Source organism: Pholis gunnellus (assembly GCF_910591455.1).
Source record: "Pholis gunnellus genome assembly, chromosome: 23".
NCBI classification, from domain to species: domain Eukaryota; kingdom Metazoa; phylum Chordata; class Actinopteri; order Perciformes; family Pholidae; genus Pholis; species Pholis gunnellus.
Window position 1 is genome coordinate 3,999,296 of NC_136550.1, and position 20,608 is coordinate 4,019,903.

Consider the following 20,608-nt stretch of genomic DNA (forward strand, 5'->3'; position numbering starts at 1 on the left):
CACTGATCGAATCATTGCTGATGTTTGAGGAACTATTCAGTAATTTATCTATTTGACGTAGAACTCTTTCCTGACCAGCTGCTTCTTCCTTCGTGTTGCTTTGTCTTTTGGTACTCCTTCAGACACAAACTAGTTAGAAAATTCAATGAAGTATCATTAAAACAGATTACTTATCACCTTATAAAAATGTTGTTTTCGGTCATTTCACATTGTACTTACAACTATGCCAACAACTCTTCATCTCCATATCAAACTCTTTTATTCTGCTGGGCTTGAACGCAGTCCAGAGGGGCGTCATTTAGGCCTTCAGAGAAACAGGATTAATTCCCTTTTAGAAAACAGGAGGCTCGCATCAAAGTCAAACAGGTCCACCAGGTGACAGAGTATGTAAAATTAAGTTAACAAAAGACAAAATTAAAATCTTTAAACCACATCTCGTGGGTTTCCTCAGCGGACGGATTGGGTTCATTCATTGTTATCATGTGACCACAGGATGGAATTTCAATCAAGATGTACAGTATATGTGGTGGGGATGGTGAACCCTCCGTCTGGCAGAAAGCATAAAAGACACCACACAGTCTAAGTGTCTTGTTGCAATACTGCTGACTATAGGCATAGTCAGGTGTCCTGTAAAATCCAAAGGTTGTCTGTGCCCTTACCCAAGGCAATGACCTGGCCTAAAAACATGAGGTTGAATCTTTTGTCAGCAGGTGTGATGGACATTTTTTTTTTTTAAGCTTTAAAAGCTGCTCCATGTTGTTTTAGCAGGAAATCTTTGCTGGCGTCCTTTTTTGTTTTGTGCTCTGATAATAAAGCTTTATTATAATATAATTTAAAATGTCTCCAAGGTGTCACAGAGTCTGCAACAGAGACAAACGAGCTGAATGCGAAGAAGAAGCAATTTGTTTTTAACAAACATACGTCACACAATGTAAAGTGAGTCGTAGTATCAGTAGTGAGGTGTGTGTGTGGCAGTGTGTACAAAAGAACAGAACTCAAAACACAAACCAACTGTGTCAAGCCAGTGACACAAAGGATCTTCCTCCCCGAGACAAGGCCGCCGAATGAAGGAGTGTTTAAGGGCACACACACACCGGCTCAGGTGTGCCTCATACAGCTGATGACCCTCCAATCAGCACCCGCAACAGACAACTACATGCACAGCAACACCTCAGGAGGTGGAGGGTCATCATAAAGGTCAAGAATGAACCTTCAAGCTTGAGATTCCTCAAGCTCCTACACGAGGAAAGGGTGTGGTTGTGCAATATTCTTATTTAATGTTTCTAACAGCACCAAACCTCTTGGTTGCTACAGCTTGTTACGGAGCCGCCAGCATTTTGTCATCATCCTGTACTTGGATGTTGTCATGATGTGACCCACCAGCTTTAAATATTCATCGCGTGTTCTGTGTTTTTTGAGACTCACTGTGAACCACATGAGCTGAAAGCAACTTGGCCGTTTAAAGTCAGGGGTTGTGAAATTGTGGTCAGCGATGATGCAGGTGAGAGCGAAGGGAAGGATGTGTTGGTGAAATGTTTGATTTGCAATGATCTGTTCATGTGGATGAACATTGCGTAAGTGAAAAGGACAGTTCGTTTTGCAAGCCGTGTACATCATGTACTCGTTTCGACCTCTCGTGCAAAATACACTGCAGCAGAAATTCAATATTTAGAAAGCTTTATTAAGTTAACAAATGTTGTCTTTTGTTTTTGAAATGTAAAAACACGTCTAGAATCTATTTGATAATTTACATATCCAAATATAGGTTGTCATTATGTAATTAATTAGCATGCTTTTTAATGCAAAGGAGACATAAAATATACAAACAAATGATTGCTACACTGCTTTGAATAGAAAAACAAGCAAACACGAGTAAGAATGTTTTCTGGGTGACGGTTTTACTTGTGAACAGTCCTTTCTTCTACATTGGCATGCTGGCTCTGTGAGGCTACATACTTAGGAATAGTGGTGCTTTGAGCTAAATGCACCATCTTACTTTAGCGTGTTAGCATGCTCGATAATTACCACTAGACACAAAGTACAGCTGAGGCTGATGGGAACGTCGCTAAACGTACTGCAGGTAATTTGGTTAAGAACATCAATGTGTGTACCAAATTTCACGCCAATCAATCCGATAGTTGCCGAGGCATTTCACTCAAAAACCACAAATGCAGCCTCATGGTGGCGCTCCGGCAAAAGTCTGGATCACCGAAGCCTTTGGGATTCATCCTCTGGGGAACATGAATGCGGTGTAGATGTTTTTTTAAAAATATTTCATTGGATAAGTGAAAACTTTGACCCTCTGGTGGTAAAGTCACTATGATTCATCCTCCGGGGACCATGAGTCTGTGTCTAATCATTTAATTAAGAAAAGTAGTCCGGGGAAGACAGCTTGGGTTTGGAGCTTAAGCGCTACTCTTTCTGCTGAACACCGGTCAGAGTCTTGAGTTCCGGCTCGTCGACCTCTTTGCCCGCCACACTGCTGCTCGGGTTCTTGCTCTTGCTTTTGAATGGCCTCCCCAGTTTGGTCGACAACGTGTTCAGGACGGAGCTCTCGTCCGCTGTGGAGGCGCTGCGGCTGCTGCGGGTGAAGATGGACGTGCTCCGGCTCTCCGAGTTGGTGGCCTCGAAGAGCTTGCCCATGAAGCTGAGGCCGGCCTTGCGGATGTGGGAGCTGCCGGCGAACACGTAGAGAATGGGGTTGACAGCGCTGCTGAAGTACGCAAAGGCCGTGACGTTGGGACGGGCGGCACGGGCCGCAGCGATCACCGACTTGCTGTCCTGCAACAGACCCACCACCTGGAGGATGGAGAGGGGGGTTAGAAGAAGGGAGGAAACAGCAAAGCTAGTTCAAAGAGATAAAGACCCCCAAAAAAAACAGGCCTGGTCAAAAACTTTGAGGCTGGTGAAATCACTTGTTCGGAGACGTACAGAGCCATGTCGTTTTCTCTCTAAGAAGGAGTGCTGTTCTCGCTCACAGTCACTTACCCACCTACTGTGCACAAAAGCATTTCCTGCAGCATGTTTCACACCAAAAGCTACACGGAAGGAGGACAATGTGCCCTTTGAGTCGCTTGAGGACATTTACAGCAAAGTAGAACCAATTGACAGTGAATGAGAACAGCATGTGTTTGTCGATTTTGCATTCACAACAGACACCGTCAACAGTGAGCAGAGTCTTAAAATATGGTATTCATAAAACCGGAAAATCAGGGGAATTCAGAGGGTTTGAATAAAGGTCGTTGTTCCCTCTGCAGTTGAGTGAAAAGTCACTCTTTTTGACTAAAATAAATATCATTATTAATACATCAAGTAAGCACCACTGAAATTATGGAAAATATTAAATGGAAAATATCACCAGTTTGGTTGACTGATGGTGATAATTGATAGTCACACTGTCCAAAATGGACATTTTAATAGGGTTTTTGGTAGTTTTAAAGGCAGCAATGTGTCTGTGAATTTACCTGCGTTAACCGTTCAGGGTTAACATGCAAAACAGAGCCGTTAATGCTGAAATCATTTCGCTACCTTTACTGTTTTAACGTCCTGTTATTGTAGCATTTTACCTAAAAAACACCACATCATCTAAATAGTTGCACATGTTTGGCATCTAATCAATCCTTTCTTTTTAGCCCTAGTAGGTCAAACGTCCATCAACAAAACGCCGAACACGATCACCTCTATGATGTTGACGATGTGATAGGGCAGCCAGAATACTGCGAAGGCACAGATGATCAGCAGGATGAGGCGGCTGCCTTGCCCTCTGCGCTGGAACTTGGCGCTTTGCAGACGGCAGACGACGGAGGAGTAGCAGGTGTTGATGAGGGAGAAAGGCACCAGGCAGCCCATGATGGTCTCAAAGAGGTACTGGAAGACCTTGTGGCCCACGCTGCCCCAGTGGTACGGTATACAATACGTGAAGTTGTTTGGAATTCTCAGATTACTTCAGCAGAGGAGGAAGAAACACACAAATAGAAAGTGAATGTGAGAGTAGATGTACTGGCTACAGACATGTGTTCAGTCAGATCTGTGACAAAATGTGATTATTAGTGAGTTTGTTAGCCCCAACTTATAGCAGAGATGTCAGTATTTTTCTGAGCATTTACTAAAATCCATGACAATTGAGAGACGAAGCTTCCAAATTAGTCTAATAATCAATTTTCAGCTGTGTGTGGAAGTTTGTTAGTGACAAAACTATGAAGCAGCCTTAAAACCAATCAAGATATAAGCGCACACAGTGAGAGATACGTGAGACCAACAAGAAAAAACATTAGTTTTCTAGCTCTCAAGTTTTCTTTTGACAGATATCAATTCACTTTACTTGACTTCAGTTCCCCTCTCCTTTGCAGCAGCCATGAAAACCTCAACATAGCAGACCCAGAAAGGACTTTTTCGCCTCACCTGCGGTAGAAAGGCATCGGCAGTGACAGGACGAACGCCAGCACCCAGACCACCAGCAGCAGAACCAGCAGGGAGCGCTTGGTTCTCATTCTCTGCGACAGGAAGGGCTTCGTCACGGCCAGCCAGCGGTCCATGCTCATCAGGCAGATGAGGTAGATGGACACGTACATGTTCACACTTGACAGGTAATGCACCAGCTTGCACGCTGCCGAGCCAAACTCCCAGCCGCGGCCTCCGGCCAGGTAGCGCAGGAAGAGGGGGGCGCTGAGCAGCACGGAGGCGTCCGCCAGAGCCAGATTCAGCACCAACAAGCAGGTCACAGAGCGCTTCTTCACCCGGCAGAACACCGACCACACCACAAACAGGTTCCCGGGGAAGCCCAGCACAAACGCCAGGGTCAGGATGGCGATGCCGACCTGGGCGCTGACGGACAGAGGAGGGGAGGCCGTCTGGGCGGAGGTGGTGATATTGGATGCCATCAGGAAAGCCTCTGAAGAAATCTGAGTTTGGCTTCGACAACTGTGAAACTGACACAGCTATTCAACGGATAAAAGAGGCAGGAAACAGGATATGTTAAATTAAGGTGTTTGAGGTGTGAATGTGTGTCAATGCTGCGAAATATTGCACAATACATTTTCTCATCTGTGTTATCTCAAAACAAGATGTTTCTGGAATGTGGGTGGAAAGCGGTAATCATCATAAGAGAGGTAAAAGTCCATGAGCTGCCTCTTCACAGATATTAGGGTTTTATTAAGTGTGGAGCCATTTTTATCTACAAGAAGTCAAAAAAGGGGAAAGCAGATGAATTTTCTTTCTTTATTTCTTAAGGATTCATCAGAATTTGCTGAAATGCTCAAATTAAAAACATCCCGTGTTTCTTAAAACCAGCCAGCACCTCGTTACATGTTCTCTGGCTGTCCAAATAAACCGGAGAATGCTTTGATCTCATGAAGGAGCACAATATATGTTGAATAAATCTGCTCAGTTATTAAAACCTATGTAATAGTTCTGTTTCACACAATGACTAAGAAGTGGAAAAGACTGAAGAGCACCGCACACTTTTTAAACACCTTTATCAATCTCGTCTATTCTCTAAACACACGTTACAAAAAGAAATATAAGTAATAGTTTTTCATTTTTACATTTTATAAAAATTCAGGAATCCAAATGTAAATGTTTTTGTCAAACTCTGTGATCTCCAGATGAAACTTGGGAAATCATACAAGTTTTGCTTTTAGAATGTTTTAATAAATTAAATTGACATACTGACCTTCAACTGCTGATCTCTTTTTCTAAGGCGACAGTAACTCCACTCCAAAAAGGTTACCAGTGTCTACTGTCGACTCCCGGGCTTCCCTCTTTGCTTTGAGGACTGGGTGTGGAGATTAATACAGCAAAAAGTACATGTCTTGAGTAAGAGGGTTCATGTTAGGGGAAGCCCAGTGACTACAGGAAGCCACTTGGTTGCGACGTCGCCGTTGTTCCTCCTACACATTTCATTTTATTATTGCAGATCAGTGCACTAAATACATGATATTTTATGGAAAAAAAATGTTGCCACTGCACCAAAATACAGCTTATTGGCACAGACATTTAGGAAGAGAACATTGTGGATATGATAGAGAGCCACACAGTGTTTTGAAAGTGATGGTATCATTTTTGGGAAGAGCACAGGAGATCGTATGAATAATCAAGGTGGGGGGATATTCCTGTAAACTGTCAGGATCTTGTTGATACACGAGTGTTGAGTCTTATCTCTGTTGTCTGTCTGCCCGCTTGCACCAGACTCCAGATTTGCAACGTATTCCTCTTTCCACATGACAAGAATTGCATAACAAAGTTGGAACGTGTCTCAGAGTCTGAGAAAAAAAAAAGAAGCCTCACTTCATTTTGTATATTTCCGTATTTCATTTTTTACTGAGCATGCTCACAGTAAGATATCAAAACATTCCAGTTTAGGATCTTCTCTTCAAAGCTGTACTAATCAATATTGTCGAATCGACGATAAATCAAATGACTGTGCGTGTTGTGCAAGGAGTCCCTCATCGTGACAAACCCACAGAGAATCATCATCATCATATTCTTTCAGCTCATCTTTTTGATTTTACAGCTTGTAACTTTACTGTTTTGATTCACTCCCACTGTTCTCATCGTTCCAGCCAAACGAGGCATAAACCCACTGTGCACTGCCCAGCATCAGACGGCAGACATGATGAAAACAGAGCTGAAAGGAGAGTGAATATTGGACTTACACACATCAGGTCCAAATGAATGCAAATAATGCTCTGTGTTTGTTACCAACACGTTCACCGTATTTATACGGCCATGGTATGGCGTAATTGTTTTTACAGCTTGATCCGCTGCCCTCGTGTGGCCAAGAACTTGATTCATGCAGCTTTTAAAGCAGACCAACAGATGTAAGAGGGAAGCACGCAAAGCAAACATATGAATATTATAAAAAAACAAAGTCAAGTGCCTCTGTCGAACCCGAGCTCTCAACTCGTGCTCGTCACTGAGGTATAGCAATTTTCACTTTTCATTTCGGTGCTTTAGTCGGGCAATTTGACAAATAAAACATTGCATTTACAAAATGGCAGAGAAAAATCTTGCAAAAAAAGATTCATAAGGCACCACCTTGTGTCCTGGATAATACTCCACAGTTCTTCCGTATGAAATAGTTCAGAGCGGAGCAGGGCTCACATCTCATCATATAAACACCAAGTCAAATTAATAATGCCAATTTAGGATGCATCAGGCTGCCAGCTGTTCCAGGATCAGTATGTCCAGTGACATCCCTTTCAAAGTTTGTCTCATTCGGAAGAAGGATTTACGTTTTCTTGATTGGCGGGAACCAGCCATGCACGTTGAACCCAGGTGACGTTTTTGCGACTGGACGGCGATATAAAGGCCTCAGTGGCTTACTTTTACCCAACTGGGGGAACAACACCAGCTTCAAGCCTGCAGAATCTTGTGTCCTCTACTTACCGTTCTTCACTGGTTTGGTATTAGAGTTCGAGTTGGCAACAGAGTCTCGATCTTTGTCCTTTAGCATGACGGCATCTGCGTCTTTGTCTTTGTCGCGGCTGTTCTGGCTGTGCTGTCGGCTCTTCCTGGTGGCCGAGTCCAGCCCTGTGCCCTCGAACAAGCGGGCCATGAACGCCAGCCCTTCTCGCCGGATGTACGACTTTCCTGCGAAGAAGTAGAGCACTGGGTTGGCGCAGCTGCTCATGAAGGCTATGGACGAGGTGACAGGTCGGCTCTGTTTCCATATTGCTTTCAGTCTGCGGGTGGAGAAGGGAGGAGAGCATTTAACTAGAGACAAATTACTTTGATTTTCATCAGAATGTAAATAAAAGGGTCATAGACCATATGCATAATGTACCACTTACTTGTAAAAGTAGCAATGCCACAGGGTACAAATATTCTATTATAAGTAGGCCAAGCTAGTGGTTCCCACCTGCTCGCAGTATGCTAAGCTAAGCTAATCGCCTCCGGGCTCTTGCTGCAAACGTAACGCACACACACCCAAGAGTGGTGTCAATCTACACGTGTAACGCTCAAAAAGAAATACAAATGTTCCAAAATATTGCATTGCAAGCGATGCATCAAATGGCTCAATTTGAGTCTGAAACAACTCCCAGCTGTGCACCATGTAACGCATGATAACACAGATAGTTGGTTAGCTTTATTAAATAAGAGGCACGCAAGTTGTTGTGTCATCACTTACATTATTTTTACTGGATCATCTTGATCACCTGGATATAGAGCCCACGTAACCTGAGGACAATGAAAAGAATGATCAGTTAATAACTGTGAAAAAGTGATGCTATTAAACCTGGACACACGTTGAATACATTTACAGACTGAAGAAGGATGAATGACATACTTGCACCATGTTGATGATGTGGTAGGGCAACCAAAACAGGCAGAAGGTCAACACGATGGCCAGGATGAGCTTCTCGCTGCGAATGCGACGGCGGAACTTGGTCTGTCGGAGCCGCCGTAGGATGCAGATGTAGCTGACTACAATGACCACGTATGGAATCAAAAACCCGAACACAAGCTCCAGCATGTACTGGAGGACCACCTGTGCATGGAAGATGAGATGAGGAAAATAAAATGTAATATTCGAACATTTTGCATTACATTAAATTGCATGCTGGCTACCAGCTAAACATCCAGAGATGCCAATGGGATCGAAATCTTTTAATATTGCAAAGCTCAATTCTCTGCTTTAAGAGACAAGATAAGTTGATTTAGGGAGTTTATTACATTTTTTTGTTTGCTTCAGTTACAAGTGTTTGGATGCTTTTCTCCGTTGCATGTAGAGTCAGTTGTATTGAACTCAGGTAGAGTCAGAGATAACAGGTAACAGGTTCATATCTTAGCTCAATTTCATGGCATGTCGTGAAATACAATCTGTTGGTTTTGTGTACACAGGCATGTTTTCGTTCACTTACATCCCTGGGTTTATCATGGACCGGTTCACACACGGTAGTCCCGTTCTTCACATCTCTGAAGATCATAGCAGGAACGGAGGCGACCATCACCAGCACCCACAGCACCGCCAGCACACGCAACACGGTCTTGCGGCCGGTGATGATGCCGACCCGCTGCGGCCACAGCACTGCCACCAGCCTGTAGATGCTCATGAGCATGATGAGCTGGATGGACGCGTACATGTTGACCAAACAAAGGTAGAAGAGGACCTTGCACATCGCCCTCCCAAACACCCACTGCTTCATAACCAGGAAGACGACAAAGAACGGGGTGAGGCCCATCAGAGAGCCGTCAGCGATAGCCAGGTTGAGGATGAGGAGGGTGGTGACCGAATGCCGTCGGGCACGTGCCAGAACGCTCCAGATGATGAAGAGGTTGCCAGGGAAGCCCAAGAGAAAGACAAGGCTCAGGATGACAGCGCCCACAGTGGTGCCAGCGTTGGTATTCACAGTGTTGCTCATATTTACATATGTTTTAGTGGTGGAGTCCATCTGGGAGGGAGACGGGTCCATTGTTGTTACCTGCCAAAGAGGGAATATTAGTAAATATTTTTTAAGGTTTACCTCACAACATTTATTTTGACCTTTTAAGTGAAAATACAGAAATTATAACAATATTAGAGATTGTTTTTACTCTTGTTTTTTTCTCCCTTAACAGACAATATTTATGCTAACAAAGCAAACCACAAAAGGGTGCTTTTAAAAAAAAGAACAATCACTATGTGACAGTGTTTGCAGGGCAATTTACCAAACAAGCACCGCGTGTCGTTCCCTGCACTAACATGCCAGATTACAAAAGGTGCTTCAATAAATTTGATTAGTCATATTTTGTGACTAATAAAAAGTCTTACTTCTGAATTCTGCACCATGTTTTTTCTGGCACAGGCCCTCAATTTGACGAGACAAATATGTGTTTCTGAAGAAAAGTGTGGGAGTGTGGCGCAAGTGTAACAGGTTTTAACAGTGCTTCTTAATTCCTGAACAACGAGACCAGACACGAGCGGAGCATAATGCGGAGCATAATAACAACCGTTAATGCAACTTCATCATGTTTGTTTCTAATACAGGTACATGCTGACCCGTGAAATCCCATGAAAACACTAAAAACAGCAATGAACCGCTCCTATTAACAAGTATTGTCTGGGTATCCGAGGTATCTTATTCATCTGGGCCATAGAGCTACATTTTTGTCCAAAAACGATTAAAAACACGTCACTGAGCCACACAGTTGCAAAATGTGGAACCATCCACGGCTGAAAATAGTCCCCAACTAGTCCCCAACAAACTTTTTACTCCTGTTTGAGTGAAGTTTCCTAAAAACTACAATGCCCAGCTGTCTGAGTAAACAGCCATCACTGTAGTAGATTGAAGTGGGCTTTTTGGGTGAGTGCAACAGATTTACATGTCGCTTGTGGTCTTTTTAGAGGATTTGTTAATAACAATAACAGCAATACAAATATCCGAAGTCTTATTCTTTAAGAGATTCATAAACTAGCAGCACTTTAAAATATGTATGAATAACTGGAAGCCAATAAAAATCTTTAATAAGAGGACTAATTAGCTCAGAAATCTGAGTTAGCTCTCAGCAGTCAATCACTACACATACATTGTACAGTTTGTGCAACAGATAAATTGTATTGATCTTATAGGCTCCTGCCAGGAAACCTATATATGGACTAAAGCCTTTTCTTGATACTGGAAAAAGGGTTTCAGATGACATGTCGTCACTTGTTGGACATATCTTGAGTTGACTATTAGTTTAAGAGCACACCCTTTAGGCTGACACTCAAACTATGCAGTGTCGGTGTGTGCACACATTCAATTATTCACACCCACATCTGCTGAGCATACTTGTTTGATATTTCTTTTCAACTTGTGCAGTGATTATGGATTATTACAGAGTAAATCAGTGTGTAGTTGGCTGTGGCGGTAAGTGAGTGCACGCCAAGTGATTCACAGATACAAATGGAATGATTGCGTCCTGAAAACTAGACGATTTGTTGAGTTTTGATACTGCCCCTATAGCCCACATGTGGATCACATGTTTAGGGGTGGGACCTTAGGTCTCTTCTTTCTTTAGAATTAATAAAAACATTTCCAAATGAAAAAAGAAAGGTCATTATTAATACTTTTACATAATTAGCACTTAGACTGGTGTGTTTTGAGGGTTTTCTTTTTGGTTTTACAACAAACCATTTAAAGTAAAAGTTACTGTGAGAAACTTGTAACTGGTTATGAAACAGTCGCAAGTTAATACTGAAGCCTCTATTGTAAGACCTGCATAAGTAAACAAGACCATCAGCATCCATAAATAAGTGTTATTGGTAATGCTTGTCATTGATGCCATCGGGTTTGATTCAGCATGAGAACAGATGAGGTCATGCTGGTTCATGGGCTCAGACTCCAGGAGAGAGCTCCACCGGTCCCCACTGAAAAAGCCAACACAGACACCTCGCTGCTGGAAGCTCATGCTATATTACTGGGCTCATTTGAGGGGGAAAGGGAGGCACGGGAGAACCAGAAACAGGACTTAGAGGAGCAGACTGTGAGACCCATGTTGCAATAAAGTGAGAGGTTTTCTAAAGGGACTCCGGTGCTCAGAAACACTCCTACTTTAATCCACAGGGACCGCCAAAATCAACACAGAATTAAAGTTCTATTAATAAATAGGCCACATATAAGCTTTAGAGAAAAATAAAATACATTGAAATTTGATCGTGAAATTCACTTAATAGTTAAATTAGCAAATAATAAAGTGCTGTATCCAAAAATAAAAAAAGCAATCATGATAATAATAATACAATTGCCTCAACTCCTCTGTCCAACAGTAATAACTGTGGTGAGCTGAAGATTATATGTGGCCAAGTTTTACAGAAAGTATACATATATATATAAAAAATATACATGGACATTGCCAGGAAATCATAAGTAAAAGTTGAATTTGTCTTAAAATACATAGGATTTCTATGCTGGTTATGAACAGGTATTCATTAATAGTGTTCTTCTTCTAACGCAGATGCACTTGGACTAATTCAAATGAAATACCCTTCGATAAAATCATTTTCTCCAACTTTCAGAGGAAGAGAGAGACAAACAGACGAAACCACATGACAGTGTTTACAGAAAGCCGGTCAAACCACACTGACAGTGGCATCAAAGCAGCAGCAGCAGCCGGTGAAACTGCGTCATATTGCGCAATGGCCCCAAAATGAGAAACCAGCTATAACCAACTATTTAGTGTCACTGTCATGTTGAGTCTTTCTGTTGCCGTTCCCCGTTCATTCCTTTTGTTTTCTTACAATACAGACATTCAAAGTTTGAGCTCTTTGCTTTTTAATTATCATGTGTACAAACAGAGCTCCCTGCGGTGACCACATCACAGACTATAAAGCCCGACTGACTCAAAAGGTGCGTTTGTGTGTATTGTGTGACTCATGCACATGCTTTCTAAAACTCACCTGTTTTGCCTACTAAGAAAACATACATAGATTGTTCATATATTAAATCAAATCACAACTGCCAGCTGAACCTGATAATGTCACAAAAACACAGCAACAATCTGCGGAACAAAAACTCCTGTAAAACCAGAAGTTCCTAATTTCTCCTCCAACAGTAGCATTAATTACAGTTGTTGGCATGGATTTGTTGGCAGTTGTAACCGCAGTGTTGTTGCTTGACAGAAACCAACACAGACTCATGAATGACAGGCAGGAAGACAAACTCACCTCAAGTCATCGACTGTAAATCCCAACAGACGACACCGACACCGACGACACCGACGTCTGGGGAAGAAGTCTGACTGGTGTTAATGTTGAGTTTTCTTCCTTTTCTTTTGAACCTGTCCTCTCCACGAGTTTCCCTCCAACCTCTCCTTTTCTCTGTTTCTCTCTCTCTCTGTGATTGATTTGTCATGCTTGCTGCAACACGTAGCGTAGTGCGAGGGGAAGGTGTGTCCCCATTACCTGGCCTGTCTCTGCACTGGCAGTCTGTCAACAGCTTCACAGGAATTCAACCTGTGTAGCGTCGCCTTAAAGGGTTAGTCCATTTCTCCCTCACGGTATCTCACCACAAAACACAGTTCTATTCACCCCGATGGTATCAAAGCGGTCATTCATATTTTGGAAACTACCCAACATGGCCAAAAGTATATGGGCACCCAGATATTACCACCATATTTATTGTTTGTCTTAGTTTGTTCTTATCCTATCGATTGGTCTTTTTTTTTTTGTAGTTCTACACTTTCACCTGACAATAAAGAATTTTTTGAATGACACATCCCATTTCTTTTTTCTTTGATCACAACAGGTTTAAAAACCTCGTCTTTGCAGGACGGGACAGACTAAACGAAGCATGTCTTGCTGTAGGGAGCTCCCTGTTGACCAGAGCTTGTAGGTGCAGGGTAAACTACACAGACTTTCACTCACATTGTAATAAAAAAATGGACAAATAAGAAAACGTGTTCGCAATCAGTGCTTTTATTGTTGAAAGACAGATTTCTAACAAATAATGGCATAATATAGAAAAACAGGTCAGTGGAATATAGTTATTTATAATCTTAACATGTAAAAGTTATGAAGAGAGTCCACATTCAAACCACCACTGTCAGATAATTAAACATCGTCAATTGCTTTCATCATTTATATACTCATGTATTCCACACATTACCAATATATAAAGATGACATGAGCCCACTGTTCCTATATTAGAAGGATTTTTAGATAATTCACAGAGTAATTACAGAGTTTTGACTCATTAAAATGAACATTTCCCTCCACCTTTTTCAGAATCACTGCTTTAACTTGTTTCGATTATGCTGCGGTTCACAGCCCCAAACATTTGTTCCCTTCAGTGAAAGCTGCATTAATACATTTTTGTTGTACCAACAAGGGATTAATTGTCCGCTCGTAGAGTCAAACCCACAAAGAAATATCATGTGACCCTGGAGTTCCCCCCCTCCCGGCTCTTTACGGAGCCATCAGCAGCTAGAGAAGACAGATACCTCCCTCCCCGCCTGGAGTTGGTTGAGACAAAAGCAGAGTGAACGTTGTGGCCAGAAAACTCAGTTCTTGTACACGACTCCAGATGAATGGAATGTAATCATTACAACTTTAAAGCAGCTTTCCCTTTGTTTATGACAGCATTTGTTACCATTTCTACTGCCTCCCATGGTGTTTCTGCTTCCTCAGCTGTCTTGTATCCAATAATACCTCCTGCTATTCCTCCTATTGCAGCCACGCCTGCGGCGGTCACGCCCAACGCCACTCCAGTGACTGCCAGGCCTGCTGCTTCTCCTCCTCCTGCTGCTGCCGCTGCTGCCGCCACTGTTGCTGGAGCCCTTCTCACAAGTTTCATCAACCCTGCACAGTTATGCAGAGCCGTGACGACTACTCCAACCATCGCTGCCAAGCCACAAAAAGCTCCTAACACCACTCCTGTTGCTGTGCCTGCCAGTTGGATCAAGAGCCTGTCAGACACTCTGGTTTTTGCCTGTTTTCTGATCTCTTCCTGTGGCATGCTTCCCGAGGACATGTTTTGTTTTATGTACTCTTCCTCTATCTGTATTTCTTTCTCCACTTCTTCAAACACCTCGTTGGTGTAGTGGCCTCCGTTGTTTTCCATCACCATCTTGTCTATTGTGTTGAGCAGGTCCTCCACCTGCACCGGGTTGCTTCTGTAGCTATTCTGCAGGTTGTTCTTCCAGTGTTTATTATCAACGACGTGGCACCGGCCGCCACACTTCTTCACCAGATCGCTCAGATTCTTATTCTGACTGACAAACTCCTCAATTTTCACCCCTTTAGGGAGGTCGTCGCCATGTGTGAAGACGATCACAGCATATTTCAAAACATCTTCAGAGAAATATTGGCATATTTTAGTGGCGACAGCCTGCTCGTGCTCTGAGAATTTCTCCACTTTCAGCACAATGAGAAAAGCATGAGGCCCAGGAGCGCACTCTGTGATGCAGCTCACTATCTCAGCCTTCATCTTCTCCTCAGACCTGCCTGTATCAAAGAAACCAGGAGTGTCGATCAAAGTGATGCTTCTTCCATTGACAGATTTGGTTTCAGCTTGACATTCACTTGTTCCAGAGTTGGGAGTATGGTCTGTTTTGAACAATTTCTCTCCAAATATGGTGTTGGCTAGGTTGCTTTTCCCAGATCCAGTTTTTCCCAGCAGGACGATCCTCCTCGTAGTTGACACTAGAAGAGAATAATGACTCTGTTTAGTACCCCGTCTCCTGCATTTAAAGGAATGCTTTAGCTTTAAGATTAGACTTAAGGATGCCTACTAATATCTGCCAAATGAAGACAATAATGCTGTTAGGTCCACAGGGAGAAGTTCCAGCAGATAATTTGGTTGAAAATAAAATAAATAATAATAAATAAAAATATTCCAAAAAAGTTGTGTAACATATTCTAGCGGAGAAATCTTCTCTTATTCGCCCATGCACCAAATTCATTTTGACGCTGACAATATACACTTTCCTGCAAATCAAAGTGTAAAATAAGTAATGAATGCACTTCTCCACTGATGCTTTCCTTACACTAATGCTTAGTTAAGTTACCATCAAAGAAAAACAGGAAAACAGGTGCCACAGGACTGAATTCTGATACTTTGCTGTTATATAATATCTATGCCCACCTTGGTCTGGTTGGAATATTTTGGCTTGGAAAGCTTCCTGGACATACCTGAAGGCCTGCAGAGACAAGGAGAGGGTTTAATACCGATTCAAGTATGTACTCATAAGATGTTTGTTAAAATGTTAGCTGACGTTCATAACTCAAAGCTTTTAAAATACAACTGTTTGTACTGGTTTATTATTAGAACGATCAACTGTAAGATTTATGTTTAATCATCTTGCAATATTGGAACGCATTGGCTATTGGTCTGAAGACGATTTAGCCGCTCGGGGAAACGGACAATATTTTGTCTTCTGTTCGCTGGTCAGTGTTTACAATTAGCAACTTCAGACATGAGATGACATCTAGTAGCCATGTTCTTAGCTAATAAATAATAAAAAGCAAATAAAAAGCTAATAAAAAGCTAAATCATTGCATTCATATGCCGATATCTGTTTATGGAGATTTATCATTTTGTATAAATAAATGTGTAATTTATAAAATAGTGTTAAAGACAGAAGATTAAATGCACACAATATCATTCGCCATGTTGTTTTAACAGCTGAAGCCTGCAGATCTGTTTGAACAAAAAAATAAATCAAACTTTTCTACCGCTTACGATATTTCACGCAACTTCAACACTTGAGTTTCATCGTGAATAGTCCGTGTTTATGGCACAGTGCATTTCCATTACCTCGCTGGACTGTTCGTCAGTGGGGTGGATGACGACGCGGACCAGGAGCGCTGTTCTGCTGGCTCGGTTCTGTTCAAACGCATGAAGTTCCTCCAGTAGAACCCTGGCAACCACGCTCACAGGAAACCGCAGGGCACTCCCAGCACCGAGTACAGGGAGAGCAACTGATCCAAACCCTCTGTTCTCACAGGTAGTTAGGATGTTGCTGACGGCCAGTTTCAGAACCTGGATAATGTCAGAATTCAATTATTTTTAAGGCTAGACAAAAACAAACACTGTATTAAGGTGCAGAGAACAGAAAACACTCCACTATCGCACCTGAACTGCAGCTCCGTCTGGGTCTTCATCCCAGGGAACGAGGTGGAGGAAGAACACTGCATTAGATGGAAGTGCGGAAAAGCCCTCCACCAGGACTGCGTCACCAGGCATAGTTCCTTCTCCCGCTTCCTTTCTAAAGCTTGCAGTCAGCTGGGATCCAACAGTTTCATACAAAGTGTTTCCAAGTCGGGTGGAGAGAGGTTCATCGCCAACCATGGGTGAAACCAGGGCACCCACCTAGGAGGAGAGCAGGAGATGTGGTGGGTGTTGAACACCAATTCATGTAAACTAAAAATGTGTTTTTCTTACCCTCCAATGAGCAAGTTTAATACATTTCTCACCTGCTGGGTCTCCAAGGTTCCCTGAATGATGTCCACATGGACACCATCTTCAGGAGCTCCACCAGTGGCTCCTCTTTGGAAGCCCGGATCACTTGTTGCAGCGTTTCCGCTACTTATCCCTTGGAGAAGCCGGTCACATGCTTCCTGCATGGCCCTCACCACCTCTCCTCTGTTATCAATCAGGATAACTCTGCTCAGACTTCGCCCTCCTTGACTGCCAAACTTCTTAACAGCAGTTACAATAGCGTCAGAGCACACAGCGACGGGAACACCAAACACACCTGAGCTGATACAGGGCAGGGCTATAGACCTTAAGTCTATCGTCTCTGCTAAATTTAGAGCAGACTGGACAGTTTTTTCCAGTAAGATCCTCTCTCTGCCACCTGATTTCCCTCCTACAGGCCCAACAGCATGCAGCAGTATCTTGCAGTTTAAGTTCCCCCCTGTGGTCACTACCACATCACCTGTAGGAACTTTTCCAATCTGCTTTACTATATCTCTGCTCTCCTTCTGCACCTGAGGGCCACCCGCTTTACTCAGTGCAGCAGCGACCCCACCATTGTGGTCCAGATCTTCGTTGGCAGCGTTCACCAGGGCATCAGCTTCCTGTTTGGTGATGTCACCATGACACACCAGCACCTGGAACCCGTCACAAAGGCTGTAGCTAGCAACTGTTGTGTTTACTTCACTCAAACTTAAGGGCGCAAAATCACACGCAACATTTAGGAATTCATCTTTCCCTAACTGGTCAGTGGTGACTGTATCCTCAAGAAGTGAGTCCAGAATAAGTCCTAGCCAGTATTTCACCTCATTCACTTTCGCAGGTGGACCTTTCAGCACCACCATGGTCTCAGAGGAAGATGTTAAAGGATGGAAGGTAACCCCTGAATAGTCAAAACCATGCAGCTGCAGCAATTCTGGCAACTCTTGTGCTAACTCTGTGAAAGGCAGATGAACTATGCTTTCATCACTTGACTCATCCAAAAACTGGATGACAACTTCCTTCAGCTCTTCGACCTCTTTGGTGTGGCCCAGTAGGCACACCGTGCTGTCTGGGCCGAACACGACCTGAGCCCTGTATTGCCCTTGGTTCATCTCATTTGTCTTGGACTTCAGCTTTTCACGAAGATCAGATGGCACAGAGGAGCAGTTAGGAACATCAATCTTGACTTCCTTGATCTCACCTTGCAGTGCCTTTACAGTTTCATTAAGATCATCAGTGGAAAGAGATAAGAAATGTACCTCCGTGTCACGTAACTCTATTTCCACCTTGCCACCAACCCCTAACAAGTCCCCTAGCACCCCTGCACCGCCGTATGCCTTTCTCAAGAAGGCCAAAAGATGTGGGCTAATGTCAGAAACGGTCCTTTCTAACACACGATTCTCCTGCTCAGTGATACAATCTCCAGCCTTAAGAATCTCCTCCACAGAACCGTCCAAAACTAACTGACCTGCAGCTCCCTGCGTGACCGTCAATTCTGGAAAATCTTGTTGCAAACTGGGCTCCATCTCCTTCCAGAGGAGGCGGAGCTTGGCCTCGCCCAGTCGACGAATGCTTTTTTGCTTCTCAAGGAAACCTGACCGTCGTTTAACATGCGAGTCCTCTACAGCCATCAACATGGCCTTCACTTGAGAACGCTCCCCAACCACAATGGCCATCCCATCCTCGCTGTACACCTTCACCTCATCTGTGGTCTCACAAGAGCTGCAGGACTCAAGTAAAGCTTTACTTTTGTGAGGGTCCACCTCATAGTGGCACATGTAGCCATCAGAGATTTTGTCTACCTCGGCTTTCCAATTTCTAACTGTAGCACCAGCTTGAGCTAACCGGCTAACTAAAACCCTCCCCTCCTCTGGGTACAGCTGGGCAGAGCAGGCCACAGAGGTGAGTGCTTCCTCTAGTTCTTTCACAGCCTTGGGGCACTCCTTTAGATACCGTAGGAGGTGAGAATCAAGTTGTAGTTCATATTCTTCACCACTTGGAGAAGGTGTTGAGGCAGGAATGCATTGTGGGCTCTGTGTTCAAAGGAGACATCAGTTAACTGCCGTTGTGTGCATGGATTGTTAGATAAAATCCCTTCATATGCAGAGTGATTAAGATGCAGTATACAACCTCTGGTGTTATATTACTACATACAAACAGTAACGGTAAATGGTCAAATATTGTTCTTTTTACTCAACTACAATTCAGCTTTAGTTAACTTTTAAGACTGCACAGGCTGGTGAGATACTAAGCGTGTTAATAGTGTTCTGAAATAGAATTATTAGCCACGGTTAAGAACCACTGTTTGTATATTACCCGTTTGCCAAGTGAGTTCCCAAAATGAAATCACTGACAAGTAACTAGTGGATGAAAAAAGTATTCAGATCCTTTACTGCGGTAAAAGTACTAATACCACACTGATATTCCACTAAAAAAGACAAAAGTCCTGCTTTCAAAACCTTAGTCAAGTCTGTTATCAGCAAAATGTACTTAAAGAACTAAAAGTAAAAGTACCCGGGTAGAAAAATGTTCCCTGTCAGTGTTTTACAATTATATCTGATATCTTATATAAATTATTGCCGTATGTATGTTCATGTTGCATGTTTTAACTCCTTTACTGTTGGTTCGTTTAATCTATAGTAATGCATCATATTCTGTACGATTTTCGTATGTTTGTAGTACGATATATCTACCTCTGGAATGTAGATGAGTGAAAAGTACTATATATAGAAATGCAGTGGAGTAAAAGTACAATAGTTAACTCTGAGAGGTAGTGGAGTAAAAGGTACAAGTGAGTGATATGAAAGCGCTCGCAAAAGCAATATGCGTGCTCGGCTGTAGGCCGGAGTTGCACACACAGGAGCTCTGCACACGCGCGCGCGCGCTTGTATCTCGTGTATTTCTCGCGGTTATTGACCTCATTTAATTGTTCCAACCTGAGCAGTCTGAGCAGTAAAATCCTGGCTGGGAGAGGAGGTGAGAGGTTCCCGGCTGCCTCGGACAGTTAACACCAGACCGTCCACAACATGCTCAGATCTCTGCAGCACCGCCTGCTGATCTAAAGATAGAAATGTGACCTTTAGTTGAAAGAAGAATACACAACAACAACATAGGCCTTATATTTGCTGGGACTCTCTTTGTCTGTCACTTATAGCTAGAAAATAGAGAACGTGTTTAGGGCAACACCTTTGTTGCTTAGACTTCTCTAGTTAAGATACAAGATATTTGTCTTCAGCCTATTCAAGACGTTTGACGACAACCAAACCGCATTCGTGGCAACAATGATTTAAGTTTCATTTTCTCGAGAAATGGATAGTCCGGATTTCTGTTTTGGATCAAATCTCACAAATAATAAAACGGTTCAACATTTTAACGTAGTATTGCTATTACCTTACGTTGACGGTATTATCATATATAATATGAGTTTATAATTAATAGCGGTGTCCTAACGTACCTTTTTGGTATATGAACGCAACGCTGTAGATCCGGTCGTTTCCCCTCTTCAGAGCTCCGCAGTCTCCTCCGCCCGACCGGCGGTGAACACGGAAATACGTTTCTATTTTCTTCACCTGCTCCTCGAGGAGATCGGGACACTCAAAGAAAACGGGGTGCCGATAAACATCAGCCATAGTTTAACCTCCGAGGAGAGCCGATTGAAGCCAAACATCTGTTCCGTGTTGACAAATGTCGCCCGTCTGTTCCTGCCAGACGAAGAAGTGGCCTCTAGTGTTGATACTGTACAGCAGATATGA

At 43.1% G+C, this 20,608-nt stretch overlaps 3 protein-coding genes across 3 annotated transcripts; all 3 read right to left on the reverse strand.

Annotated features, from left to right (window-relative positions):
• Positions 1 to 1,660: 1,660 nt before the first annotated feature.
• ltb4r (leukotriene B4 receptor) lies at positions 1,661 to 5,763 on the reverse strand. The gene is made up of 4 exons (XM_079184895.1): positions 5,672 to 5,763; positions 4,402 to 4,937; positions 3,679 to 3,943; positions 1,661 to 2,799 (listed from the first exon to the last, which is right to left on the reverse strand). The coding sequence occupies exons 2-4, from the start codon at positions 4,878 to 4,880 to the stop codon at positions 2,413 to 2,415; spliced, it is 1,131 nt and encodes a 376-aa protein (XP_079041021.1). The 5' UTR covers positions 4,881 to 4,937; positions 5,672 to 5,763; the 3' UTR covers positions 1,661 to 2,412.
• Positions 5,764 to 7,373: 1,610 nt separating this feature from the next.
• ltb4r2a (leukotriene B4 receptor 2a) lies at positions 7,374 to 12,781 on the reverse strand. The gene is made up of 5 exons (XM_079184898.1): positions 12,626 to 12,781; positions 8,862 to 9,422; positions 8,288 to 8,488; positions 8,129 to 8,178; positions 7,374 to 7,682 (listed from the first exon to the last, which is right to left on the reverse strand). Exons 2-5 carry the CDS (start codon positions 9,411 to 9,413, stop codon positions 7,379 to 7,381), a joined length of 1,107 nt encoding a protein of 368 aa, XP_079041024.1. The 5' UTR covers positions 9,414 to 9,422; positions 12,626 to 12,781; the 3' UTR covers positions 7,374 to 7,378.
• Positions 12,782 to 13,364: 583 nt separating this feature from the next.
• On the reverse strand, positions 13,365 to 20,588 carry LOC306714751 (protein mono-ADP-ribosyltransferase PARP14-like). The gene is made up of 7 exons (XM_079184879.1): positions 20,311 to 20,588; positions 19,793 to 19,914; positions 16,874 to 18,889; positions 16,533 to 16,769; positions 16,215 to 16,439; positions 15,543 to 15,597; positions 13,365 to 15,100 (listed from the first exon to the last, which is right to left on the reverse strand). Exons 1-7 carry the CDS (start codon positions 20,483 to 20,485, stop codon positions 14,001 to 14,003), a joined length of 3,930 nt encoding a protein of 1,309 aa, XP_079041005.1. The 5' UTR covers positions 20,486 to 20,588; the 3' UTR covers positions 13,365 to 14,000.
• Positions 20,589 to 20,608: the final 20 nt, after the last annotated feature.

Coding starts and splice junctions, on each gene's coding strand:
- ltb4r (XM_079184895.1), bottom strand. CDS start 4,880: ATGGCATCCAATATCACCACCTCCGCCCAGACGGCCTCCCCTCCTCTG. Junction 3,944..4,401: donor CCGATGCCTTTCTACCGCAG/GTGAGGCGAAAA, acceptor CCTCTGCTGAAG/TAATCTGAGAATTCCAAACA. Junction 2,800..3,678: donor ACATCGTCAACATCATAGAG/GTGATCGTGTTC, acceptor TCCATCCTCCAG/GTGGTGGGTCTGTTGCAGGA.
- LOC306714751 (XM_079184879.1), bottom strand. CDS start 20,485: ATGGCTGATGTTTATCGGCACCCCGTTTTCTTTGAGTGTCCCGATCTC. Junction 19,915..20,310: donor TGCGTTCATATACCAAAAAG/GTACGTTAGGAC, acceptor TTCTATCTTTAG/ATCAGCAGGCGGTGCTGCAG. Junction 15,598..16,214: donor CTGACGAACAGTCCAGCGAG/GTAATGGAAATG, acceptor TTGTCTCTGCAG/GCCTTCAGGTATGTCCAGGA.
- ltb4r2a (XM_079184898.1), bottom strand. CDS start 9,413: ATGGACCCGTCTCCCTCCCAGATGGACTCCACCACTAAAACATATGTA. Junction 8,179..8,287: donor ACATCATCAACATGGTGCAA/GTATGTCATTCA, acceptor CATTGTCCTCAG/GTTACGTGGGCTCTATATCC. Junction 7,683..8,128: donor GATGATCCAGTAAAAATAAT/GTAAGTGATGAC, acceptor CTCCACCCGCAG/ACTGAAAGCAATATGGAAAC.